Below are 21,348 nucleotides of genomic sequence, written 5' to 3' on the forward strand. Positions count from 1 at the left end.
AAGGTGCTTGGAACTGTACCTGGCATGTGATGTTGGCTGTTATTTTTATTATTATTGTCTTGGAGCTGTATTTATATAACCTTACATGAGACTCAGAGCGTGTCACTTGTCCCCATCAAAGGGTACCGGTGGATATTGTGGGAGGAACCCCCTTTGCTCAACACCCTTGCCCCCCTTGACATGTTGGGGAGAGTCAGGAGTCCCACCAGAGGCTGGGTCACCCAGAGGGAGCAGGCTTTGATGGGGAGAAAGGCGGTGATCTGAAAGAAAGCAGGCCCAACAAGCAGGGAGCCGTTGCCAGGGAGGATGCGACCTCCTTGTCTTTAATTGCTGAGCTGAGCAGTCCTCCCGAAGAATCACGGGAAAATGGATATTTTTGGAAATGCTTCCCATCCCTTTGAAGATCGGATGCAGCAGGAGGGAGGGCATTAGGGAGAAGGCCTAGAAGTCCTGGCAGCAACTCATCAGTAAATGGATTAATTAGTGCTTAATGATGAGGTGCAGCTCTGGGTACCCACTTGCGACTGACTGCACGGGCGTGCTCCACCTCATCTGGCGCTGGGGGCACCTGGAAAGGGGTCTTCCAGCCCTGCCCTCACAGACTAACCCCATGTCGAGGAGCCATCACCCCAGCTCCTTTCCTGGGATCACAGAGGGAAGCGTGGGGGAGCCTAGAGAGCACCACACTCAATCCTTCCACCCATTCTGCAGTTGGAGAAACTGAGGCCCACAGAAGGTCTGTGCCAAGGGCTCCTTAACCAGCTGCATATGCAGCTGGAATGAGAACCTAGGACTCCTGGCTGCCACTTCAGGCAGGGCCAGCAAGTGAACTGTGTGCCCAGGCACTGAGGGCTGAAAATGTTTATCTGGAGCATGTCAAGTAACCCTTTGCAACGGGAGTAGAGGGAACTCATGGGGGGTGGCCAGGGCTGGCTGCAAAGGGCGACAGGGCCATGAGCACAGACAGCCTGGCCGGCCCCACCCAAGAGCACGGGCCTGACCGCGGAGGCCACAGCAGAGTGGATTCCAAGTGAAGTAGTGACTCAGATCTGAAAACTGAGGCTGGGCAGTGGCGCTGGGGAGTGGGGGCAGGTAGGGCCAGACACGAGAATCACTCTGGAAGTGGACATGACAGGAACTGCTGCCTCCTCCTGGAAGCTCCTCTGATGTGCAGATGCTGCCTCCTTCCTAGGGGCTCCAGAAGGACTGAGCCCCCAGCATTGTGAGAGTTATCGTCCCTGGGCTGTGACCCTGCCTCCAGGCTCTGTGACCTCTAATAGGTTATTAGCCTCTCTGTGCCTCAATTTCCTTATTACAAAATGGGCCTGACTATATTGGGGGCTGGCCAACTGTGCACCCCTTGGACTGACCTGGCCAAGAGGCCCTTCTTCCTTTCTGCACTTCCTCCCCTTGGTCCCCAAGCCCCTCCCAGTGTGTCTTCTCCCTCTCCCGAGTCCCTCCCATGGCCAGGACATGGTACAGACACACGAGGCTGCTAGATCTGGCTGCCCCAGCCTCCTGCCCTGCCCTGGCCTCCCAGGTCACTCCCTGGGTCACTCTCTGGCTGGGTCTTCCCACTCCTCTGCTGTAGCCCCCAACCTTAACCCCCAAATCCATCTGGTAGAGGAAAGAGGGGCAGGAGAAGGAATTAGGGGGTTTTGAGCTGGAAGACATCTTAGAAGCCAAGCCATCCAGCCCTCTCCATCCTCAGATGAGGGGCTGAGGGCCAGAGGAGGTGCAACAATGTGCTGGGAGGTCACACAGTGAGTCTTGAAGTAAACTACATGGTGTCTGGGCTCACCCCTGTGCCCTCTTGGGACTCTGAGTTCAAGACCACCAGGACCCAAGGGTGCACACAGGAGGCCCCAATTGCAGGGATCAGGCCCCCAGCCTCCCCTCAGGTAGGTTAGGGCCCCTGGCCCGCAGCTGTTGCTCTCTTGATAAGCAGGTACCTGACTCATTGACAAGGGAGAGCAAATTAATTCTGAGAGTGGCAGGCAGAATAGCACGGAGCTGCAAAGCCCGGCCGTGGGGGGTTTCAGGCCTCCAGGGAGCCAGGTGTTTACATGAGGATCAAGTATCCGACGGACCCTGGGTCAACCCCGTCCCGTCCCCACTCCACCTACAAATCCAGGATGCAAGTTGAGCCTGTGCCTGTGCATCTAAAACTCTGGGTCCCCTGCCTCCTGGCTGGAGGGCCCGGGGTAGGCCTCAGAACCTCTCGACCCAGGGTTCTTATCCACACAGCTGGGGCTCTGATGATTCCTGCCCTGCTTCATGGTATTACAGTAGGCTCAAACAGACTAACCTGAAGTTTAATGGCAGAAGAAAGTGCCAGACAGATGTGGATGCAAATTCCAGCTTCACCCCTTACCAGCTGCCAATGGGGCAAGTTCCCTAACCTCCCTGAGCCCCAGGGGCCTTAGTTATAGGAGGCGTGATAGTGTCTTGCAAGGGTGTTATGAGAATCACCAGTAATGAGCACAGGGCACCCAGGAGAATACAGCGCTGACCTTTGGAAAACAGGGGCAATCCCCACAAGAGGTATTACTGTCATTGTCATCGTTATTCTTACTTCCCCCACCTCCAAGCTCTCCCCATCCTGTCCCACCTCCCAGCAGATGGTCCACCCTCCACTTCTTCCTTACTTGTGGTGTTGTAGCGGACACCATAGAAAAAGGCAGGGCAGGGCCGAACCACTAGCTGCCCTGCAGGGCTGCGGGGCCAGCAGGTGCCAATGAGGTCCACGGATGCGTTGCACTGCAGTCCTGGGGGCAGAGACGGCTGGTAAGGCACAGCAAGATATCCAGACAAGGCCCCAGGCAGGCAGAGGACATTCCAGAGTTCTGCCCACCTCCCCACTTGTTCCCACTCACACCAACTAGGGACAGGATGACAACAATGACCAGTACAGAAATGAGCTCATCCTATGCAAAGAAGACACAAGGGGAAGAAATCTGAATCTGATGCTATGGTACTAGGGAGCCAGCATGGGTTCCAGAGCAGGGGAGGAACAGAGATGGCTGGAGGTGGTGTTAAAAGCTAAGGTCCTGGCATTTAGAGGAAGCCTGGGCATGCTTCTGGTCCCCTGCTCTGTAGCCTAAGGACACTTCTCTTGGTCCCTCACATGGTGATAGCCTGGAGCTCTGAGACGTCACAGGAACACCCTGGAACAGGCCCATCCAACCACTGATCCAGCCCCTCACATGTCTCTGCAATCAAACCACATCTACTCTGGCCCTGCAGGGAAGAACCAGCTAAATGAAGTTGGCCCTCCTTCCGGCTGGCCTGTTCCTTCTTCCGGCTGGCCTGTTAACCACACTTACTGACCATACGTCGTGTGTACTTTGTTCTGTGCAGGGCCCCAGGACAGGATTGACGGAGAAGTGAGCTATGGGGAAGAAAGGGAGGGAGACACCATCTGGGGGAGTGGAAAGGACACTGAACTGGGAGTCTGGGCCCATGGCTTCAGAATGGGCTGTGCCACTAATTTGCTGTGAGATCACAGGCAAGTCACTTGCCCTCTCTGGGCCTTAGTGTCTTATCTTCATCTATAATAAAATAAAGTGGTTGAACCAGATCAGAAATTCTTAATCTCAGCCCACTGGAAACTTCAACAGTTCGCAGAGACCCTGAATGTAATGAAAATATTGGTGTATACATGCATTTTAATGGGGAAATGGGCCCATGGCTTTCATTAGATTCTCAAAGGGGTCTGTGACTCAAAGAGATATAAACATCTGAACTAGAAAGAAGATGTCAAAGGCCCCTTCCAAATATTTGCTTTTTGGAGGAAAGAGAGAGAGCACGCGCGCGAGAGAGGATGTTGGGGCAGAACTGAGGCCCAGTGACACTTCAGGAGGGGAGGGTGGATATGGCCTCCAAAGGATGGGGGCTGGCACAGTCCTGGCACCCCCCCTGAGGCTGCCCCTTCTTTCCCTGCCTTTTAGTGCCTCCCTCTGAGTTAGGCTGGCACACCAGTCCTTTTGAGGCCCAATGTCCCCAGGTTAATAACCTAGAATTGGCACAAGAGTGGACAGACAAGCCAGGGAGGGCCAGGAACCATGAACCAGCGCGGGTGGGGGCAGCCTCTTCAGGCTTGGGCCGAGGCCTTAGCAGCTGCCAAGCCCTGGCTGGGGCTGCCTGCCATCTCCTCCCCAAATTAGCTTGTCCCCAATCTCTCAGGAAACAGCACTGGGTTAAATTGGCTCCCTTTCCCTGTTGGACTCAGGGCAGTGCCGAGCAGCACTTGTACCAAATGCTGGTTTTTCTTTCTAATCAAAGCTATTCATAGGGCATTTGTGCAAATCAGGACTCAAGGGGCAGAGGCCTTCAGGCCAAGTGGCTTAATTGAAAGAGAAAGAAATCTGGATTGGGGCTTAATGGACACGAGGTGACTGCGGGCCAGGCGGCTGGAGTGGGCCAAGCCCAGGTGCTGTGCCACAGCGGAGTCTCTGTGAATGTGATCACGGAGTGGCGGTGGAAGCAGTGGAGTGATGAAGCGGGGCCATCCGAGGCAAGGGCGTGCCAGGCTGGGATTTTAACCTGTCCTGGATCCTTCTGACAGTGTTGAGCCCGGGGACAGGGACTTGGGGGGAGAGCTGGAAGCATGTGGCCGTGGGGAGGGGAGGATGGTATAGAGGCCATGCCCTGCTGTTTCAAAGCTCTTCATCTATTTCGTTTGATCTTCATACATCCGGCAATGTCATTATTTCCTTTTTACAGATGAAGAAATTGAGGCCCAGGGAAGTTAGGTGACTTTTCTAAGGTCATGGGTCAATGGGTGAAAGAACCAAGACTCATAGGCAGGTATTTTGGACTCTAAATCTAGTGCTCTTTCCATTACGCCACATTGTGAGTCAGTCACAGGGGGTGAGGGACAGTTAAGGGGGCAGCAGGAAGGGAGCAGCGTTTGTTGAGGGCTGACTGTGTGCCAGGCACATGTCAGCTGCATGACATATGCCGTCTCATTTAATGGCACCATTGTACCTTCCTCAGTAGCTTGCTCATTCACTCCTCACTCATTCATCCACAGTATCTAGTGAGCTAGGCTTAAATGTAATGTTCCATGTGGCAGCGTCTGGAATGAACACACGGAACACACCCTCTCCGTCAGTGTGGCCCCTGCCCTCCCTTCTTCCCTTCCCCGGCCAGTCTTCTTGCACCTTGCTTTCGCAAGGCACGGAGGGCAGGAAAGGACTGGGCACCAGCCACAGCCAGGACCAGGCCAGAGCCGAGGCAGAAGCCAGCCACTCAGGATGGGCCTTCTGGCCTAGGGGACCTGCACCGGCCACTGCTGGGAGCTCTGAGGGCTCTAACCAAAGGCCTGACCCCATCCACAGCTGGCCAGGGACATGGAAACCTTCAAGGGGTGGGCAGGTCAGAAGCCATTTGCCCCTCCTCTGTGGTATGGTTCCCAGCCACCTACTATGCCACCATGGGTGCTAATTCTCTCTTGTTTTACAGATAAGAAAACTGAGGCCAAAGTGGTCAAATGGCTTATTCCAAGACAATCAGTAACCAAAGATACTGAGACGGGAGTGGATTTTCAATGCTCATCTTTTGATGCCAGCTCAGGGTGCTGCCCACAGCTGCACAGCTGGCCCTGATCTGGGCAGCTGCCCCTCGATCGTAGAGCTGCGACTCCAGTTCCCCAGCAGCGCCGCGCCTCGCCCTCCCTCCTGGCCCCCGCAGCTCATAAGGATGCGTAGAGGGGGCGCTGGGGACACAGCATCGGTGGCGACCTTTACATTAAGAGCCCAGAAAGTCCCGGAAGGAAGTGAAAGTCTGTGTGAGACGGGAGGAAAGGGAGAGAGAGGCTGCAAGAACGGGGAGGAGAAGCCAAATGAAAAGGGGCGAGGAGACAAAGTTTCCCCTTCCCTGAGTGAAAGTTCAGCGCTCCTGCTGGGTCAGGGGCTGGGGGTGGGGGTGGGGCGGGGGCGGGCGGGCGTGGCCAAAGGCACAAGGGCCTCAGCCGCGGAGTGGAGTTAGAAGGGAGGGGACCTAGAGGTCAAGGGCAGGGAGGAAGCAGCAGGACAGGGCCTCAGGCGCCACGCTCCTGGCCAGTTGGCACTGTCCACTGGACTTTCCAGCCTGGGACTGCCTTGTGGGCTTGGTGCCTTCCCACAACGCCTCGGGGTCCTGCCCTCTCTGGGCCTTAGTGTCTCTGTGTCTGAAATCCCCACAAGGATTTCAGATCGCCATCCTGCCTCCTGCGGACCTGAGTCCAGGGAGGAGGAGAGTGGGGGGGTCCCTGGGATCCGGTAGGGACAAGGCCTCAGAAGGGAAACTGTGTATAGGACTTGAGGGGGAACATTTGTTGGACACTACTATAATATACACCAGGCACTGTGAGAGGCGCTTCGCATGACTTAATTCATGCCACTCATTTAAGCCACCAGACTACAATGAGGAGGAGAAAACAGGCAGAGAGGGAGGGAGGTGGGAGGCCAAGTGGGCCAGGACAGAGGTGGGGAGACAGAGGAAAGAAGAGGGAGAAGAAGACACTAAGGAAGAAATAGGGAGAGGCAGGCGGAAAGTCAGGAGAAGGAGGCAGAGAGAAAGATCATTTCACAGGTGCTGGGGACAGAGAGGGTGTCCATCCCCTAGCTGGGAAGGGGAGAAGGCAGGAAGCCAGTTTCTGTGTCACTCAGCTTGATGGCTATAAGGACCTCAAGGACCTTCTGATTCTTGGGCCAATGTCCCCTCCCTCCAGTCCCAGTGCCACAAAAGCCTGACCTCTTCTGCTTTCCTGGCAGGTGGAGGTATTTTCCCAGTCGGCTGTCATAGTCCTGGGATGAGGAGGAATTTGGACCAGAGTAATCCAACCTTGCAAATAGCCAAGCCAATTTACCAGCCAGCTGCACAAAGGCAGAGGTGCTGTTAGGTGCCAACGCCTCCTGACAGCTCCCTGTCCTGCAGGGCCTCTCCTGGTAAATTAAGGAATAGTGACTTTGCTCTTTATTTAACAAGTACAGTTGTTTCTCCATATCCATAGGTTTTGGGGAAAAGTGTACTGAACATGTACAGACTTTTTTCTTGTCATTATTCCCTAAACAGTACAGTGTAACAACTATTTATATTTATATAATGTTTACATTGTATTAGGTATTAGAAATAATCTAGAGATGACTTAAAGTATACAGGAGGATGTGCATAGGTTATATGCAAATACTACTCCATTTTATATCAGTGACTTGGGCATCCCTGCATTTTGATATCCATAGGGAGTTCTGGAACCAGTCCCCCATGGATACCAAGAGACAGCTATTATTTACTGACTACCTAAGAAATGTTCAAGGGGCTTGGGATATAATAATGAATAAAATAAATGCCCTGACCTCATGGTGCTTACGTTCTAGTGGAGAGGCAGCAAACACACACACACACATTTCTGTTAACCAGTGAGAAATATGATGGAGAAAAACTAAGCAGTGCAAAGAGATAAAGGCTGACAAATGTGCTATTTTAGTGTGGTGGCTTCTAAAGTACTACCATTTAAGCAGATACCTAAAGGAAGTGAGGGAGAAAACCTGCGGGGAAAGGGTTCTCGGCAGAGGCAACTGCAAGTACAAGGGCCCCGGAGCAGGTGTGTGCTTGGTGTGTCTGAGGTGTCAACGTTCCTATCAGTCTGTGGCTCACTCCCTCATTCACGGGGCAGGTGGATACCTTCAGGGTCTTTCCTGGTTGGGGATGTGGGAGTAGAACCAACCCACTCACCAGCCCTCGTCACCACAGGCCTTTAGGTTGGGGGTGAGCTGCGGGAGTCAAGTGGGCTAAAGTAAGGCAAAAACCGGTCCTATATCTTCCTCCTTCCCCACACATGCACAGAACAAATGTGTGGGGCCCGCATTCTGGTCAGACTGCCTCAAATCCCTGCAAAGGGAGAGCAGAGGAGAGGTGTGGAGGGCTCCCACCTGCCAGGGAAGAAACCCTGCAGGGTCAGGGTCCTGGGAGGGCTGCTTTAATGAACAGGTAAGAGCCCTTTGAAGGTGGCCTATTTAGTGCTGTGCACAATCAGGCACTGGCTTCTTCCCCCAAGTAGGTTACACAGTTTGCCTCCCATCAGGCTCAGGGTCCACATGTGCTCGGCAGATCCGCCCATGGTAGATAACTTCAGAGGAAGCTGGAACCTGGCTCTGTCCCAGTTATGTCAGGTCTCCCATCAGCGGCTTCTGGAGGTGGGCACTTGGCAGCAGCCCTGTGGCTGGGAAGCCCTTCTCCCTATTTGGCTTAAACCCAGGAGGGGGACTCAGCCCAGGCTGTCCAGAGCGGGAGCAGCCAGGTGGCCTAAGGGCAGCCTGTGAAACACACATTCTTGCCCAGTCAGAGGAATGTGCTGTGGGATGAATGGGCAGGGTCTCTGCCTGGGTCCCCTGACATGGAGAGGGTGGCAGAAACCTGGTCTTTGCTCGGCCACCTCATGGCTGAGCTGCCTTCTCTTTGGCTGGGCAGAGAAGAAAGATGCCTGTGTAGGGTGTGTGATCCATCAGAACAAGTGGATGGCCCTCCTGTCCTGCGGGTTTGTGGGCTCCTCACTTTTGCCTTCCCAGCAGCTAGTACAGTGCCAGGCATACGGGAGACATGGAGGAGAATATGGGGCCATGTGCAAACCTAGTGTGGGTATGGAAAACTGCAGGGGTGGCACTGCACCCCTAGACGGCTGACTACACCGGGCCCTGGGCACCCTGGCTCTGAGTGGCCACATAACACGGTGCTGGTGGCAAAATCTGAAGTCAGGCCCACATGGTTTATATCTTGCAGCCACTGCTTAGTAACTGCTTAGTGTGTTTGGGCAACTGGTTTAACTTCTCTGAGCCTTAGGTTCCTCTACTGTAACATGTGGATAAAAATATTCCTGACTATAGTATTGTAATGATTGAATGAGATTAAAGCACTTGGAATGGCGTCCAACACACAGTGGGCACTAAATAAATATTAGCTATTATTATTATTATTATTATTTGAGACAGAGTCTCGCTCTGTCGCCCAGATTGGAGTGCAGCGGCGTGATCTGGGCTCACTGCAACCTCGGCCTCTCAGGCTCAAGCGATTCTCATGCCTCAGCCTCCTGAGTAGCTGGGATTATAGGCGCCCGCCACCAAGCCCGGCTAATTTTTTATTTTTATTTTTAGTAGAGACGGGATTTCACCATGTTGGCCAGGCTGGTCTCGAACACCTGACCTCAAGTGATCCGCCTGCCTCGGCCTCCCAAAGTGCTGGGATTACAGGTGTGAGCCACCGTGCCTGGCCTAGCTATTATTAATTATCATTCACTATCTTAAGACCAGAGATGAGAACTGATGACCCCAGGTAATTGTCAACTCAGATTCTATTTGTCTGTGATGTCATTAGTAAATAATTCTATTACCTCCTGGCATTGTCATACTCATGCCATGATTTTATGAGTCGCCAAGTCTGTGGTCTGCCACATGATAGGCCTCAGCCCCGGGGACCCACTCCCAGTTCCTGGCATGAGGCACGTGAAAGGCCCCCCAAAGGCCCTGGCTCAGTGCCAGCTGCCCCGGCCAGACGCCCATCCATCTGTCTCGCCCCTCCGCCCCACCCTCACCATCTGTCTCTACCAGTGCCCGTCGGTCTGGGTAGGTCTCCAAGTCAGAAGACAAATGGCCCATTATCAGAGGCCATTGTGGAGGGTGATGGATCGTGTGCCATGCAGCCAGGCAGGCTGGGCTGGGCTGGGGGCACGGGCACAGAGTACAAATCACTCGGGAATGAACACTATTCATCATGGCCTGCTGGCTCCAAGGACAGGTGACACCTTCGTGGGCTCAGGGATGTCTCTCCTCCTGAGCATAACGAACAAGTTGATAGAGCCTGACCTGGCCCCAGAGCATGGTGGTGCTGGGGATAGGGCCTTTCCTCTCAGGCCCAGCCTCTGAGCAGCTCTCCTCCCTCCCCATCTCTCTCTCCTAGAACTCCAGACTAATGCTCAAGAACTTACTTCCCCATTCCCCAAGCACAGCTTAACCAACTTTGCAGCCAGATGCTCTGGGCTCCCAGTACCTTCTCGGTTTCCCACTCCTCCCTCCTCACTTCTCCCTGGTCCTTCCGCCAAACCCACCTACTGGTCCTTGCTCACCTCCTGCTGTAGCTCACAGCACTGGCTCTTCTCTGCCAGTTCATACTAACAGTGTCTCTTAATATTCACCTTGAAAATTCCTCCTTCAGGAAGCCTCCCTGGATTTGCACCACCCCTGCCTAGCCTCCCTGCTCCCTCCATCATTATGAGCAATTACTGGCAAGTACCTCCCTTCATTCCAGCTATACAGTAAGCCTTTTAAAAGCCTGCTGAGGCTGAGATAGGGGGATCACCTGAGCCTAGATCTGGGCTGTAGTGAGCTATGAACGTGCCACTGCACTCCAGCCTGGGCAACAGAGACCCTGTCTTTACAAAACAATTTCAAAAAATTAGGCCAGGTATGGTGGTGTGCACGTAGTCCTAGCTTCTCAGGAGGCTGAGAGAGGAGGATTCCTTGAGCTCAGAAGATCAAGGCTGCATTAAATTATGATTGTGCCACTGCACTTCAGCCTAGGTGACAGAGTGAGATCCCATCTCTAAAACCAAACCAAACCAAACCAAACCTAGTACTGGCATGACACTCTACAGTTTACAGTTTGTGAAATATTGCCATAAAACTTAGTGCATTGAATCTCATAAGAGATCCTAGGGGCAGGTAACAGCCCCCCTATCCCTCTACACTTGGGCAAGGTGAGGTTCAAGAGGGGTTGAGGGTATGCTCATCCCTGCGGCTACCAGTACCCACCCCTAGCCAGGACATGACCAGGCACCTTCTGTGAGCCAGCGCAGGAACCCAGTGTGCCTTCTCCAAGTCCAGGGCTTGTTCCTCTGCCCCCAGGCTCTCCCTAGTGAAGGAACAGCTGGCCAGGAAGCAGCTGCCCTGAGTTGTGGAGGCCTCCTGTCCCCACAGAGCCAGCTTCAGAAATGAAGGCCTCCTGCCTGCCTGCAGACACTTGTGTCTCTTTCTTTGCTAGCATGCGTCTTGCACTCTGCCTCATCGCACATGCATTTGTGGATTCGACGCCCAGACTAGACTGTGAGCCCCTCTTGTTTCCCCCAGTGCCCTGCATGGGGCCTGCTGTGTAGTAAGTGCTTCATGAAAGAGTTGGTGTGAATCAACGAGAGGCTTGAAGACTTAAATAGAAGGTCCACGAGCCTTCCAAAGACACTCAGGTGCAGGGACCCTCTCCATTTTTGCCCAGCAGCAGCCATGCCCAGGACCACACCCAAAGTTTTAAAAGACATGCCCTTGGCAGCCCAAACACCTAGATTTGGGTCCCAGTCACTGCCATGTACTGGCCGTGCAGTGCCATGGGGGTTATGTAACTCTCCCATGCCTCAGTTTCCTCAACTGTACAAATGTTGGGCTTTACACTCTTGTGAGGATGAAATGATTATGCAAAAGCACTCTGTAAATGGTAAAGTCACACAGATATTAATAATATTTGCAGCCATGCTGTCTTTTCTATTGGAGAGATACAGAGCACGGCGCTGGAGACCACAACCAGAAGCTGGGCTGCCCGTGCTCCACTCAGGGCTCTGGCGCTTACTAGTTCTCTGTGCCTCAGTTTTCTTATGTGTAAAATGGGGACAACAGCATCTACTTCAGAGGGACATTGTGCAAATTGGGTTAATACAGCTCCAGTCCTTGATCAGTGCCTGGCACGGGTTAGCACCACGGAGTATTACACTCTGGGCATTTTTAGCCGCAGACTGTGACAGCCTTTCTTCCTCCCTTGATGCCTCCCCAAGTCACAACTCAGCAGCAAGGCTGGGATGCCTTCCCCTATGCCCACCCTAAAGCAGGGAAGATAACTACTCAGAATCCTTGCTGCAAACTCCTGTGCCCACGGCAGGTGCTACTAACCAACTGCAGCTCTTCCCCACCAACCTTACACCCAACCTCAGGATCCTTCTCAACACAGCACTCGGTGGAGAAGTGAAGAATTGCTTGGAGCCCTGGAGAGGAAATGACTCTGCAAATCCTGCCATAGGGCATGGTTCTGTGTGCAGGCTCTGGGATACCTGGGGTGGGGGGCATTGTGGTGATCCGGAATCTTGCAGGAGGGGGTTGAGGGGACTCACCTGAGATGTTGCTGGCCAGGGAGAGGCTCTCGCAGTGCTGGTCCTGGAGGGAGGCAGAGACGGGGTTCAGCCCCAGAAGGAGAAGGGCCTGCAGGCACAGGAGGCGAAGGACACATTAGGCAGGTGCCATGAGCCATGAGCCTGTTGCTCCATCACCCAGGAAAACTGCAGGGGTGACACTGCACCTGCTTGCCTCCCCTCCCGCCCTGTCACACATCCAGTCGCTTCCCAGACACCCGCCCCTCATCTCCTCTCTCCTCCTTCTGGGTCCTCTCTGCCTGGAGGATCTGGAGTTGCCCTGCTCATGGAGGGGCCTGGCAGGGAAGCTGACAGGATCAGGAGCCCGGGCTCCTAGGGAAGAGGCGAATTTTACCCCTAGGGGCTGTGTGCTGCCAGAGGAAGCCACCACCATCCCCATGGGATCCTGAACATGCTCCAACGGTGTCCCACCATATACACGTGTGCACGTGCACACACACACACACACACACACACACTCCCTCCCACCAGCCCGCTGACCACCACGGCTTCACAGATCCCCATGCGTGCACCCACTTCCCTCCCTTCCTCCAGAGCTGGCCTCTTGTTTTGTGAACTGTTTCCTGGGCCCTCATCCCCGCCTGCCTAATTATCCGTCATCACAAATTGTGCCTCACCATTTATCAAGCTCTTGTACATCTGCTGTGGCACTAAATTTTCTCTGGGGCTGGTGTGGCTGTGCCTATTTGCAGATGAGGAAACTGAAGCACAGAGAGGTAAGGGATAAATGTGTCTGGAAAGATGGACACCCTATTCTAGGGCAGACCTTTGCTCTTTAACCTCCCTGAAGGCTCCGTGTCACTCTGCTTCCAGAATTTTAGCCCGGTTGGGAAGAGAGTGGCATAGGCCCTATACCTGGAGGGCTGCCCTTTCTTCAACTAAACCCACCCACACAACCATCGCATTACCCTCCTCCCGACAGGGTTAGAGTCAAGAGAGAGGCCAAGTGTCCAGCCCCCCGTTACGCTGCGTGGGGGAGCAGGGATTTTGTTCATTGCACTCAATTTTGCTGAAGAAATGAATGAATGACATTGTGTTTCTGGTATACAAGAGGCACTCAAGAAGGATATGTTAACTGATCTGAACTTAGTGGTTTTTATTTAGTTGTTGGAGGAGAGGTGGCTGTTTCCCCTGGGATTTGATTCAAAAGGGGTTAAGAAGCTTGAGTGAGGGGCAGGGAGAGGGGACATTGTAACCGGTCCTTCCCTCTGGCTGTGGGGAGCTGGGTGCCCGGCCACCAGCAGAGTTCCCAGACAGGGTGGTGAGCCCGAAGCCCGAGAGGCCTCATGGGAGGCTGCTCTCTTCATTACTTCTCTGCTGTTTCTTCTTGGGGTCTGCTCCTTCTGAGGCCCCCAACCCCATGGCCAGGTGTCTCAGCCCCAGCCCATTTCTGTACCAACTGCAAATTTCACTACAGAGCCTCAGACACAGACCCTTAGCTCTAGAAGCCAGCTTAGGATTTCACAGCAGGAAAATAAGATCGCGAGAGAGGTAGGAGCTTGTCAAGTCCCTTGGTGAGCAGAGCTGCTAGGCTAGGGTGTAGGCTAGAAGCAGGTCGGTGGCCAGCCCAGGCAGCATGCAGCCTTCTCGCGAGGGGCCGGGACTCCACGTGGTGAGGGCAAAAGTGAAGGGAGCATCGAAAATCTTAGTCGTCAAGATACGGAATATTTTAACATAATTATTTTTTTAAAATAAAGATTAACGCCAAAAAATCCATGACGAGCAAAATATCAAAAACTTTTTAAAGGAAAGATAGGCTCAGTAACAGTGCTGGGCCATGTTGGAGCTTGGGGCAAAAAGGGAAAAAGTCAGTAATGATATTAAAATATTATCTATCATGGCCGGGTGCAGTGGCTCATGCCTGTAATCCCAGCACTTTGGGAGGCCGGATCACTTGAGGTCAGGAGTTCAAGACCAGTCTGGCCAACATGGTGAAGCCCCGTCTCTACTAAAAATACAAAAATTAGCCAGGTATGGTGGCGGGCACCTGTAATCCCAGCTATTCGGGAGGCTGAGGCAGGAGAATTGCTTGAACCCGGGAGGTGGAGGCTGTAGTGATCCGAGATCGCGCCACTGCACTCCAGCCTGGGCGACAGAGTAATACTCCATCTCAAAACAAAAAAATTATCTGTTGTGATTACTGAGGTTGCTGGCACCTCCTTCTGGGGTGGGCTTGAGGAAATGCCTCACTTGCTTCACTCCAGTTGGGCCCTACTCATGCACCGTCTTCCCAAGCCAGACTCCATCCCTCCCTCCCTGCCTGCCCCGTACCCTCCAGGGCTGTCCATCCTCTCTTCCCTGGACTCCTCTCCACTCACCCTTTTCGGATCTCAGGACCTTCTCCCTGTCCTTAGAAGCTAACTGACCTGCCTTTTCCATGTTCACCTGCTGGGAATGTTCTCCCTTATCTCACCCCACCCCACCCCACCAGGGCCACCCCCTTTCACGGTACCCACTCCCTCCCACTCCTGTCCCGATGATGAAAGCAGACTCTGCTCCCCTCTCTCCCACCCACATTCCAAGGTCCAGGGGAATAGTGCCCACTCCTCGTCAGAGTCTGGTCCCCACTACCCATGACTCACCCACATGGTCCCCTGAGTCGGTAGTGCCTGAGTTTGTAGTGGCTTTGTTCACTCCATTCCCTTGCTGGTACTCTCATAGCTGTCTCTCTGCCCTGGACCAAGCTCCAGGTTCTGAAGCATAACCCCAGCCCCACACCCCCATCCTGTGCTCTGCACATGGGACACTCAGCAAGATGGCACTAGGGTTAGCCAACATGCGCCTGGGACTCAGGAGTGATGATAACAAACCCATTCATCTCTCTGGCCTCAAGGAACTTCCAACACTTTATTAATCAGTAATTAAACTTCACAGTCTCCAGAGGGATGGAGAAATATCTTTACCCTCATTTTCCAAGTGAAAACGCAGAAGTAGAGAGAGGAGGAGGCCACCAGGCCAGCCGGTGGCTCTTGCCAGCTAAGCAGAAAGCAAAGTGTCCCCATGACAAAGCTGCACTGCCCGCTCAGCAATCAGCAGGGACCCAGGCTCGGCTCTGTCCCCAGAGAGGGGCAGCTCAGATGCTAGGGCCAGAGACCCCTTCTAGAAGAGGACTAGAAATCTTTGCTCCTCGTTTCCCACTCCACATCTGCCCACGCCACCTCCCAACACACACACATGCACACTCACACACACACACACACACTCTCTCTCTCTCTCTCAAACTAGGGCTCCCAGAACCAGCTCAGCCACAGGCAAATTAAAGAAACTGGAGACACTGGCCAGGTGCGGTGGCTCACGCCTGTAATCCCAGCACTTTGGGAGGCCAAGGCAGGCGGATCACCTGAGGTCAGGAGTTGGAGACCAGCCTGGCCAACATGGTGAAACCCCCATCTCTACTAAAAATACAAAAATTATCCAGGCATGGTGGCGTGCCTGTAATCCCAGCTACTCAGGAGGCCGAGGCAGGGGAACTGCTTGAACCCAGGAGGTGGAGGTTGCAGTGAGCCGGATCGCGCCATTGCACTCCAGCCTGGGCAACAGAGCAAGATTCCATCTCAAAATAAACAAATAAATACAATAAATAAAAAAGAAAGAAAAGAAACTGGAGACATCCTATTTGACAATATCAGCCCCATTGCCTGACATTCCACTTATCCATCTAATCCTTAAGCTGTGCTTCGTGCTCCGGTCTTTCAGATCCCCCACCTTGAAGGCACATCACCTTCTATTCCCATCCAATTACTTATCATCTCCCAGTATCTGGGATCCTTCTCATGTCTGCAACCCTCTGCCCATGCAGTCTGTGCCACCCCCCGCCCCCGGTCACCTGGTCAACTCTGCATTCTTCAGAGGCCAGTTCCAGGGCCCCTCTGCTTAGTAGTATCTGCTCAACCCTCCAAAGCAAAGCACCTCAATTCTCCCTCCAATGTACCCCTTTTCCCAGTGCACTGTGTACACGCACTGGACCCTGTGCCCGTGAGGCTCACGAGTAGAGCCCTTAGACCAGCCTAAGTGCACGAAAACCACCTCGGCACAAAGCACTTAGGACCCAACACACTAATTAGATGGCAAATATACAGGCTGTAAGTTCTTATTCTCGCATCTTAATGTCCTGGCGTGCACAGAGGAGCAGAGCAAATCTTGATTCGTCAGAAAACGAAGCCCAATGCCAGGCAAAGGGCTAGTCTGCCCTTGGCTGCCTAGAACCCTGACACTTGTGTCCCTCTCTTGAATGTGATGGTTCACACGGCCATTTTCTAAACACAGAGGACTGGCGTTGCATTATGCAAAGAAAAATGCTTCTTAAAATTCCCAAACCAACCTTTCCTCTCCGAAAAGGTCTGCTCTGTAGCAGAATCTGTGCCTGTGCCACCTCTTGCTCTGCGGAAGGTTTGTGAGGGTTTCTGCCTTATTCCTGAATCACACTTCCATGAAAAGTCCAGAGATTTCCTGCATTTTTCCTCCCACCATCCACTGATCTCCTCTTCAAGCTCCACTGTGCTTTTCTATCTCCATCAACAGGCAATTACTGCACTGGCAGGAACAGGCCACCAAAGTTCCAAGGATGTTGTTTGTTTGCCCTTAAAATGGAGAATTTTTTGTTTGTTTGTTTTTTGAGACAGAGTCTTGCTCTGTCGCCCAGGCTAGAGTGCAGTGGTGCAATCTCGGCTCACTGCAACCTCTGTCTCCTGGGTTCAAGCAATTCTCCTGCCTCAGCCTCCCAAGTAGCTGGGATTACAGGCCTGCACCACCATGCCTGGTTAGGTTTTGTGTTTTTAGTAGAGATGAGGTTTCACCATGTTCGCCAGGCTGGTCTCAAACCCCTGACTTCAAGTGATCCGCCGGCCTCGGCCTCCCAAAGTGCTGGGATTACAGGGGTGAGCCACCACGCTGGGCAAAAACAACAAAAAACAAAACAAAATTAAAAAAACACAGAATTCTTAACCTGGGGAGCAGGCAGTGTGAAGATATGCAAATAAATGCAGTTGGTGTGCGTGACGAAAACCATTTTCCTGGGGAGGGTTCTTGGCTTCCTCCACTTCTCACCAACAACCAGCACCCTGAAACAGCGGGAACTACAGTCGAAGCATATGGTAAATGGGGTGAACTGAACATGTCATCTTCTCTGAAATCAAACCAAAGTGCTTTTGGCCTTTCTCGGATGCCTCTTGCTCCTCCACTCCATCACCACTCCCAGCCACTGGCGCTCCTTTCAGAACCAAGTTTTCAAGACTTCATGTGATTTACTATCTTCCAACTAGCAGAGAAAATCAAAACGGCACTGAAGCTGAAGCTGGCAGAGCACGAGGTTCACTCACTGGCTAATGCCTCACTTCCGTGCACCAGCCTGGCAGCCCCAAGGCTCCAAATAAAACTTGCGGCTCAGCTACAAATCTCTCCACTCACCAAAGAGCCAAACCTTCAAGGTTAAAGTCTGAGGCCAAGGGTGTGTGTGGCTCAATTATAGCATCTCGCAAAAGGATTTTCCAAAGATCTAGTGGGTCCCTGGCATGGAAGGGAAAGCGGACCGGGCGGGTATCATGCTCCCATTTTAAGTCTGGGGTAGTTGATGTGCCCAGTGTCACATAACTGTTTCTAGTAGCTGGGATTCAGTAAGCAGGTACTCCTGCTGTCTTTCAAGGAGATGAACCGTGAAGAGAGTCGCGCCCTCTGGCTGGCCAGGCGCAGGTCAAGACAGTGCCTTAGCAGAAGGGATGGGCAGAGGTGAGGAAGGTGGTGCAGGAGTCTGTGGCGGGGGTGGAGGGCCAGGTTCTGACATAGTCTGCTCCAGTCTGCTGCAGCTGCTACCCCCATCCCCACCCCCAGGGCCAGCGCAGATTGGGGCTGGAATGAAGCTGCCATCCCAATTCCCAGTGTGATTTTGGTATAAAGGTTAATCACACCCAGAAAATGCTTATTAGAGACCATAAATAACCGTGTTGCTGAAGCTCAGTTTGGTCTTTAAGGCACAAAAGTGCAATTTCCTTTGATGTGATGATTCGGTAATTAACCTTTTGGGGAGGGTCCTGAAGGCCACTGGAGGGAGGGAGGGGTGGCCTGGAGGCAGCTGAGGCATCTCAGGCCTGGTTCCTACAAGTTCCTGGGGAACAGGGAAAAGGGAGCCTGTTTTCCCTCTCCTTTCACAGCTAGCACTGATGCTCAGCTTGGGAGAGTCCCCAGAGCCCCCAGGGGTCAGGGACCGCGCTGGCCTTTGGCAGAGCCACAGCTGGAGAGCCATCCTTCAACACGGTCCCTCACCCTTCTCCTGAGCCCCAAGGCAGTCCTGCCACTGCCTGTGTGGCTTTCGGTGAGTCACCTGACTCCTCTGAGACTCAACATCCTCATCTGCGAAGTGGGGGCAATGTGGTCTTTCTTACCCACTTCACTGGGAGATGGGCCATTTGGGGGGAACCAGGAGAGCCGCATCTGCAATGTAAAGTCCCTACAAGCATCAGCAGGGCCATCAGCCCGGCTTGGCTGTTCTGGGCCCCAGAATGCGCCTCCACTGCAGAGGGCTGGCCTGGAGCAGCTTTCCTGATGTCCCTTCCGGGCCCTGGGGGAGGCCCCGCAGGCAGGACCTGGCCTCTCGTCATCTTCCGCTAGGTCCTTCTGCCTTCTCAGGAAGCCTTGCTTTGGGAAGGAGTTTTTCCGCTTAAAAGGTAAGTTGCTTTTTTGGTTTGAAATCCACTGGATTGAGTGGTGTCTCCAACCCCCTTGGTGGTCTGGGATCCTTCATTCAAAGAGTCCAGGACTAAGTACATGATTTGGAAAAAAGGAAAGGAACTCAGAAGAGATGGGGAAGGACAGACAGACACACACATACATGATGATGGCAAGATGAGGCACAGACTGAGGGCAGGGGGACCATGGAGTTTCAGATGGGGTCAGCACCGTGCCCATGAGGGCAGGCTTCCTGGGGGAGGTGAGCTGGAGGTCGGGGCAGAGTGGATGTGGCTGTCAGAGGGAGGGAGAGGGCCTTCCCAGCAAGGGGAGGGTCCTGAGCTTGTGGGGGTGTGGCAGGCTGCCTGTGGAGGGCCTCAGACACTGGGCTGAGATGGATCCAGTCGGCCTGGAGCACCATGGCAGGTTCCTGAGCAGTGAATTATCCCAGCTTGTCACCCTCATCATCCCAGCGAGACAGCCGACAGTCATCTGCTCCACAGAGGCGGTTCAGCAGGTCAGAGTGAAACCAGCCCTTGTTGCCTTCCCTGGTCTGGGAGACTCTGGCAGACCCTGACTCGGGGCCCAGAGAAGCCCTTGACTCTCCAGTGTGGCCAAGATCGAAGCTCTCCCTGGTGACCCCAGAGGCAAGGGCCCCAGCCCACACTTTCCATCTGCTGGCCAAGGTCCTGGGTCCTGGGGTCCTGCAGGCTCCACAATCCCAATATCCGACCCTTCTGACTCTGCTTTGCTTTGCATTGTGTTCAGGTGGAGCCTATTTTAAGCAAAGGCAAGAGAAGAAAATCTAAATGCGAAAAAGAAATGAGGTCATAAATGAAGATTTCTCTAAAAAGCTGGGTCCGCCGTTGCATTTAAATACTGGGATCTGGTTTGCAGAAATAAAGCATCGGTGCAATCAACTCTTCAGAAACGTCTCTGTACCTACGGGGGATAGATCTGTAGTTACGGACTAATTGAATACAAGAGCAAGGCAGGCCCCACACGCAATTGTGTGGTTTCTGCAGAATTTCTTGCTACAGAAGTGCCAAGCGGAGGGGTCAGTGGGGGACAGACTTGCAAGATGTGTACCAGCAGAGGGGCACCCTCATGGGGCAGCTTTTTCCCATCCACCCACAGGTGGAGACCAGCCAGAGTAAAACTAGACTAGGGACAGAGGACAGCGATGCCAGGGGTCCTTTCTCAGCCCTCTTGACTGCCCAGGCTTCTCCCCGTCCTGCCTCGGGCCTGGCCCTCCTCCCACAGCCTCTTTCTGTGACAGCCACAACCAGTTCCCATCTCAAGGCAAAGAGCCAGTGCTTCCCCTCAAAGTGGGTGAGCACTGAAAGATTATTCCAGGCAGGCGAGAAATAATTTATTGTTACATTTAATTAACTTAAATTGCTGTTGTACAGAGAAGAAAAAATGGAAAGGAAAATCTCCTGCCTACAGTTAAGGGAGGGGGGATGCCTGGGTGTTCCCCGCCCCCAGCTTTTCTCCCTGGGGCCCCGGCTCAGGGTGCCCCCGCCCGCCCTCCCTGCTACTTCATGCCTCTGCTCCCCTAAGAAAACCTTGCAGCAGGGCTAGAAATAGTGGGTCACCTGCCTCCCCCACCCCAGGGCAGCAAGGGCCATGAGACCCCAGCTCCAGAGTCACATACACCCCTCCAAGGTTCCAGATGTACTGTTATAAGCTTGGGTTATAAGCTCCCTGTGGGCAAGGTCTGTGTTTGGCTTTTTTTTTTTTTTTCTGAGACAGAGTCTCGCCTTGTCGCCCAGGCTGGAGTGCAGTGGCACGATCTTGGCTCACTGCAACCTCTACCTCCTGGGTTAAAGAGATTCTCATGCCTCAGCCTCCTGAGTAGCTGGGATAACAGGCACCCACCATCACACCTGGCTAATTTTTATATTTTTATTAGAGATGGGGTTTCGCCATGTTGGCAATGCTGGTCTCGAACTCCTGACCTCAGATGATCCACCTACCTCGGCCTCCCAAAGTGTTGAGATTACAGGCGTGAGCCACCCTGCCCAGCCCGTGTTTAGCTATTTCTGTATCCTCAGTGGGGCCCGATACAGAGCAGGCCCCAACATGTTTGTTGAATAAATACATGACTGAATGAATAAGTGAACAGATGGGTTTTCACTTTCTGCCCCCTCTGACCACGGGGTCTCATGATGATTCCCAGCAGGAGATTGTGGGGTGCCTGTTTCCTTTTTCTCATTTTCCTCTCTATTCCTCCTGCTCAGCAGGAGCTCCCTCTCCTCTCCTTGCTCCCGCCATAGCCCCGCGCCTTGGACTCCAGAAGGGTGTGCTAGAGGAAAAAGCACTCTGGGTGGGAAGCACAGGGCTGACTGTGCTGAACTTGCTCTGTGATGGTAGAGAAGTCACCTCCCCACCTCAGTTACCTCATCTGTAAAATGGGGAGGTCACTGTGTTCTCTATATTCCTTTCCAGGTCTGAATATGCCCTGGCTCCAGGCTGTACAGGAGAGTAGAAATTCAAATCTCTAAACTTGGGGCTGGAGA

General features: G+C 53.3%; 1 protein-coding gene across 6 annotated transcripts in view; it reads right to left on the reverse strand.

Annotated features, from left to right (window-relative positions):
* The window catches only part of CRHR1 (corticotropin releasing hormone receptor 1), a 55,314-nt gene that overhangs the window by 20,520 nt on the left and 13,446 nt on the right, over positions 1-21,348 (reverse strand). For 4 of the 6 annotated variants that reach the window (XM_054458856.2, XM_054458855.2, XM_054458854.2 and 1 more), the window contains exons 2-3: positions 12,128-12,215; positions 2,649-2,768 (exon numbers count right to left, since the gene is read on the reverse strand). In XM_054458856.2, coding sequence (XP_054314831.2) covers positions 2,649-2,768; positions 12,128-12,215 — 208 coding nt within the window. Of the gene's footprint in view, positions 1-2,648; positions 2,770-12,127; positions 12,216-21,348 lie in introns of those variants that run through there. The other 2 variants (XM_054458857.2, XM_063657010.1) reach the window with 2 other exon arrangements.

Source organism: Pongo pygmaeus, chromosome 19 (assembly GCF_028885625.2).
Source record: "Pongo pygmaeus isolate AG05252 chromosome 19, NHGRI_mPonPyg2-v2.0_pri, whole genome shotgun sequence".
NCBI lineage: Eukaryota > Metazoa > Chordata > Mammalia > Primates > Hominidae > Pongo > Pongo pygmaeus.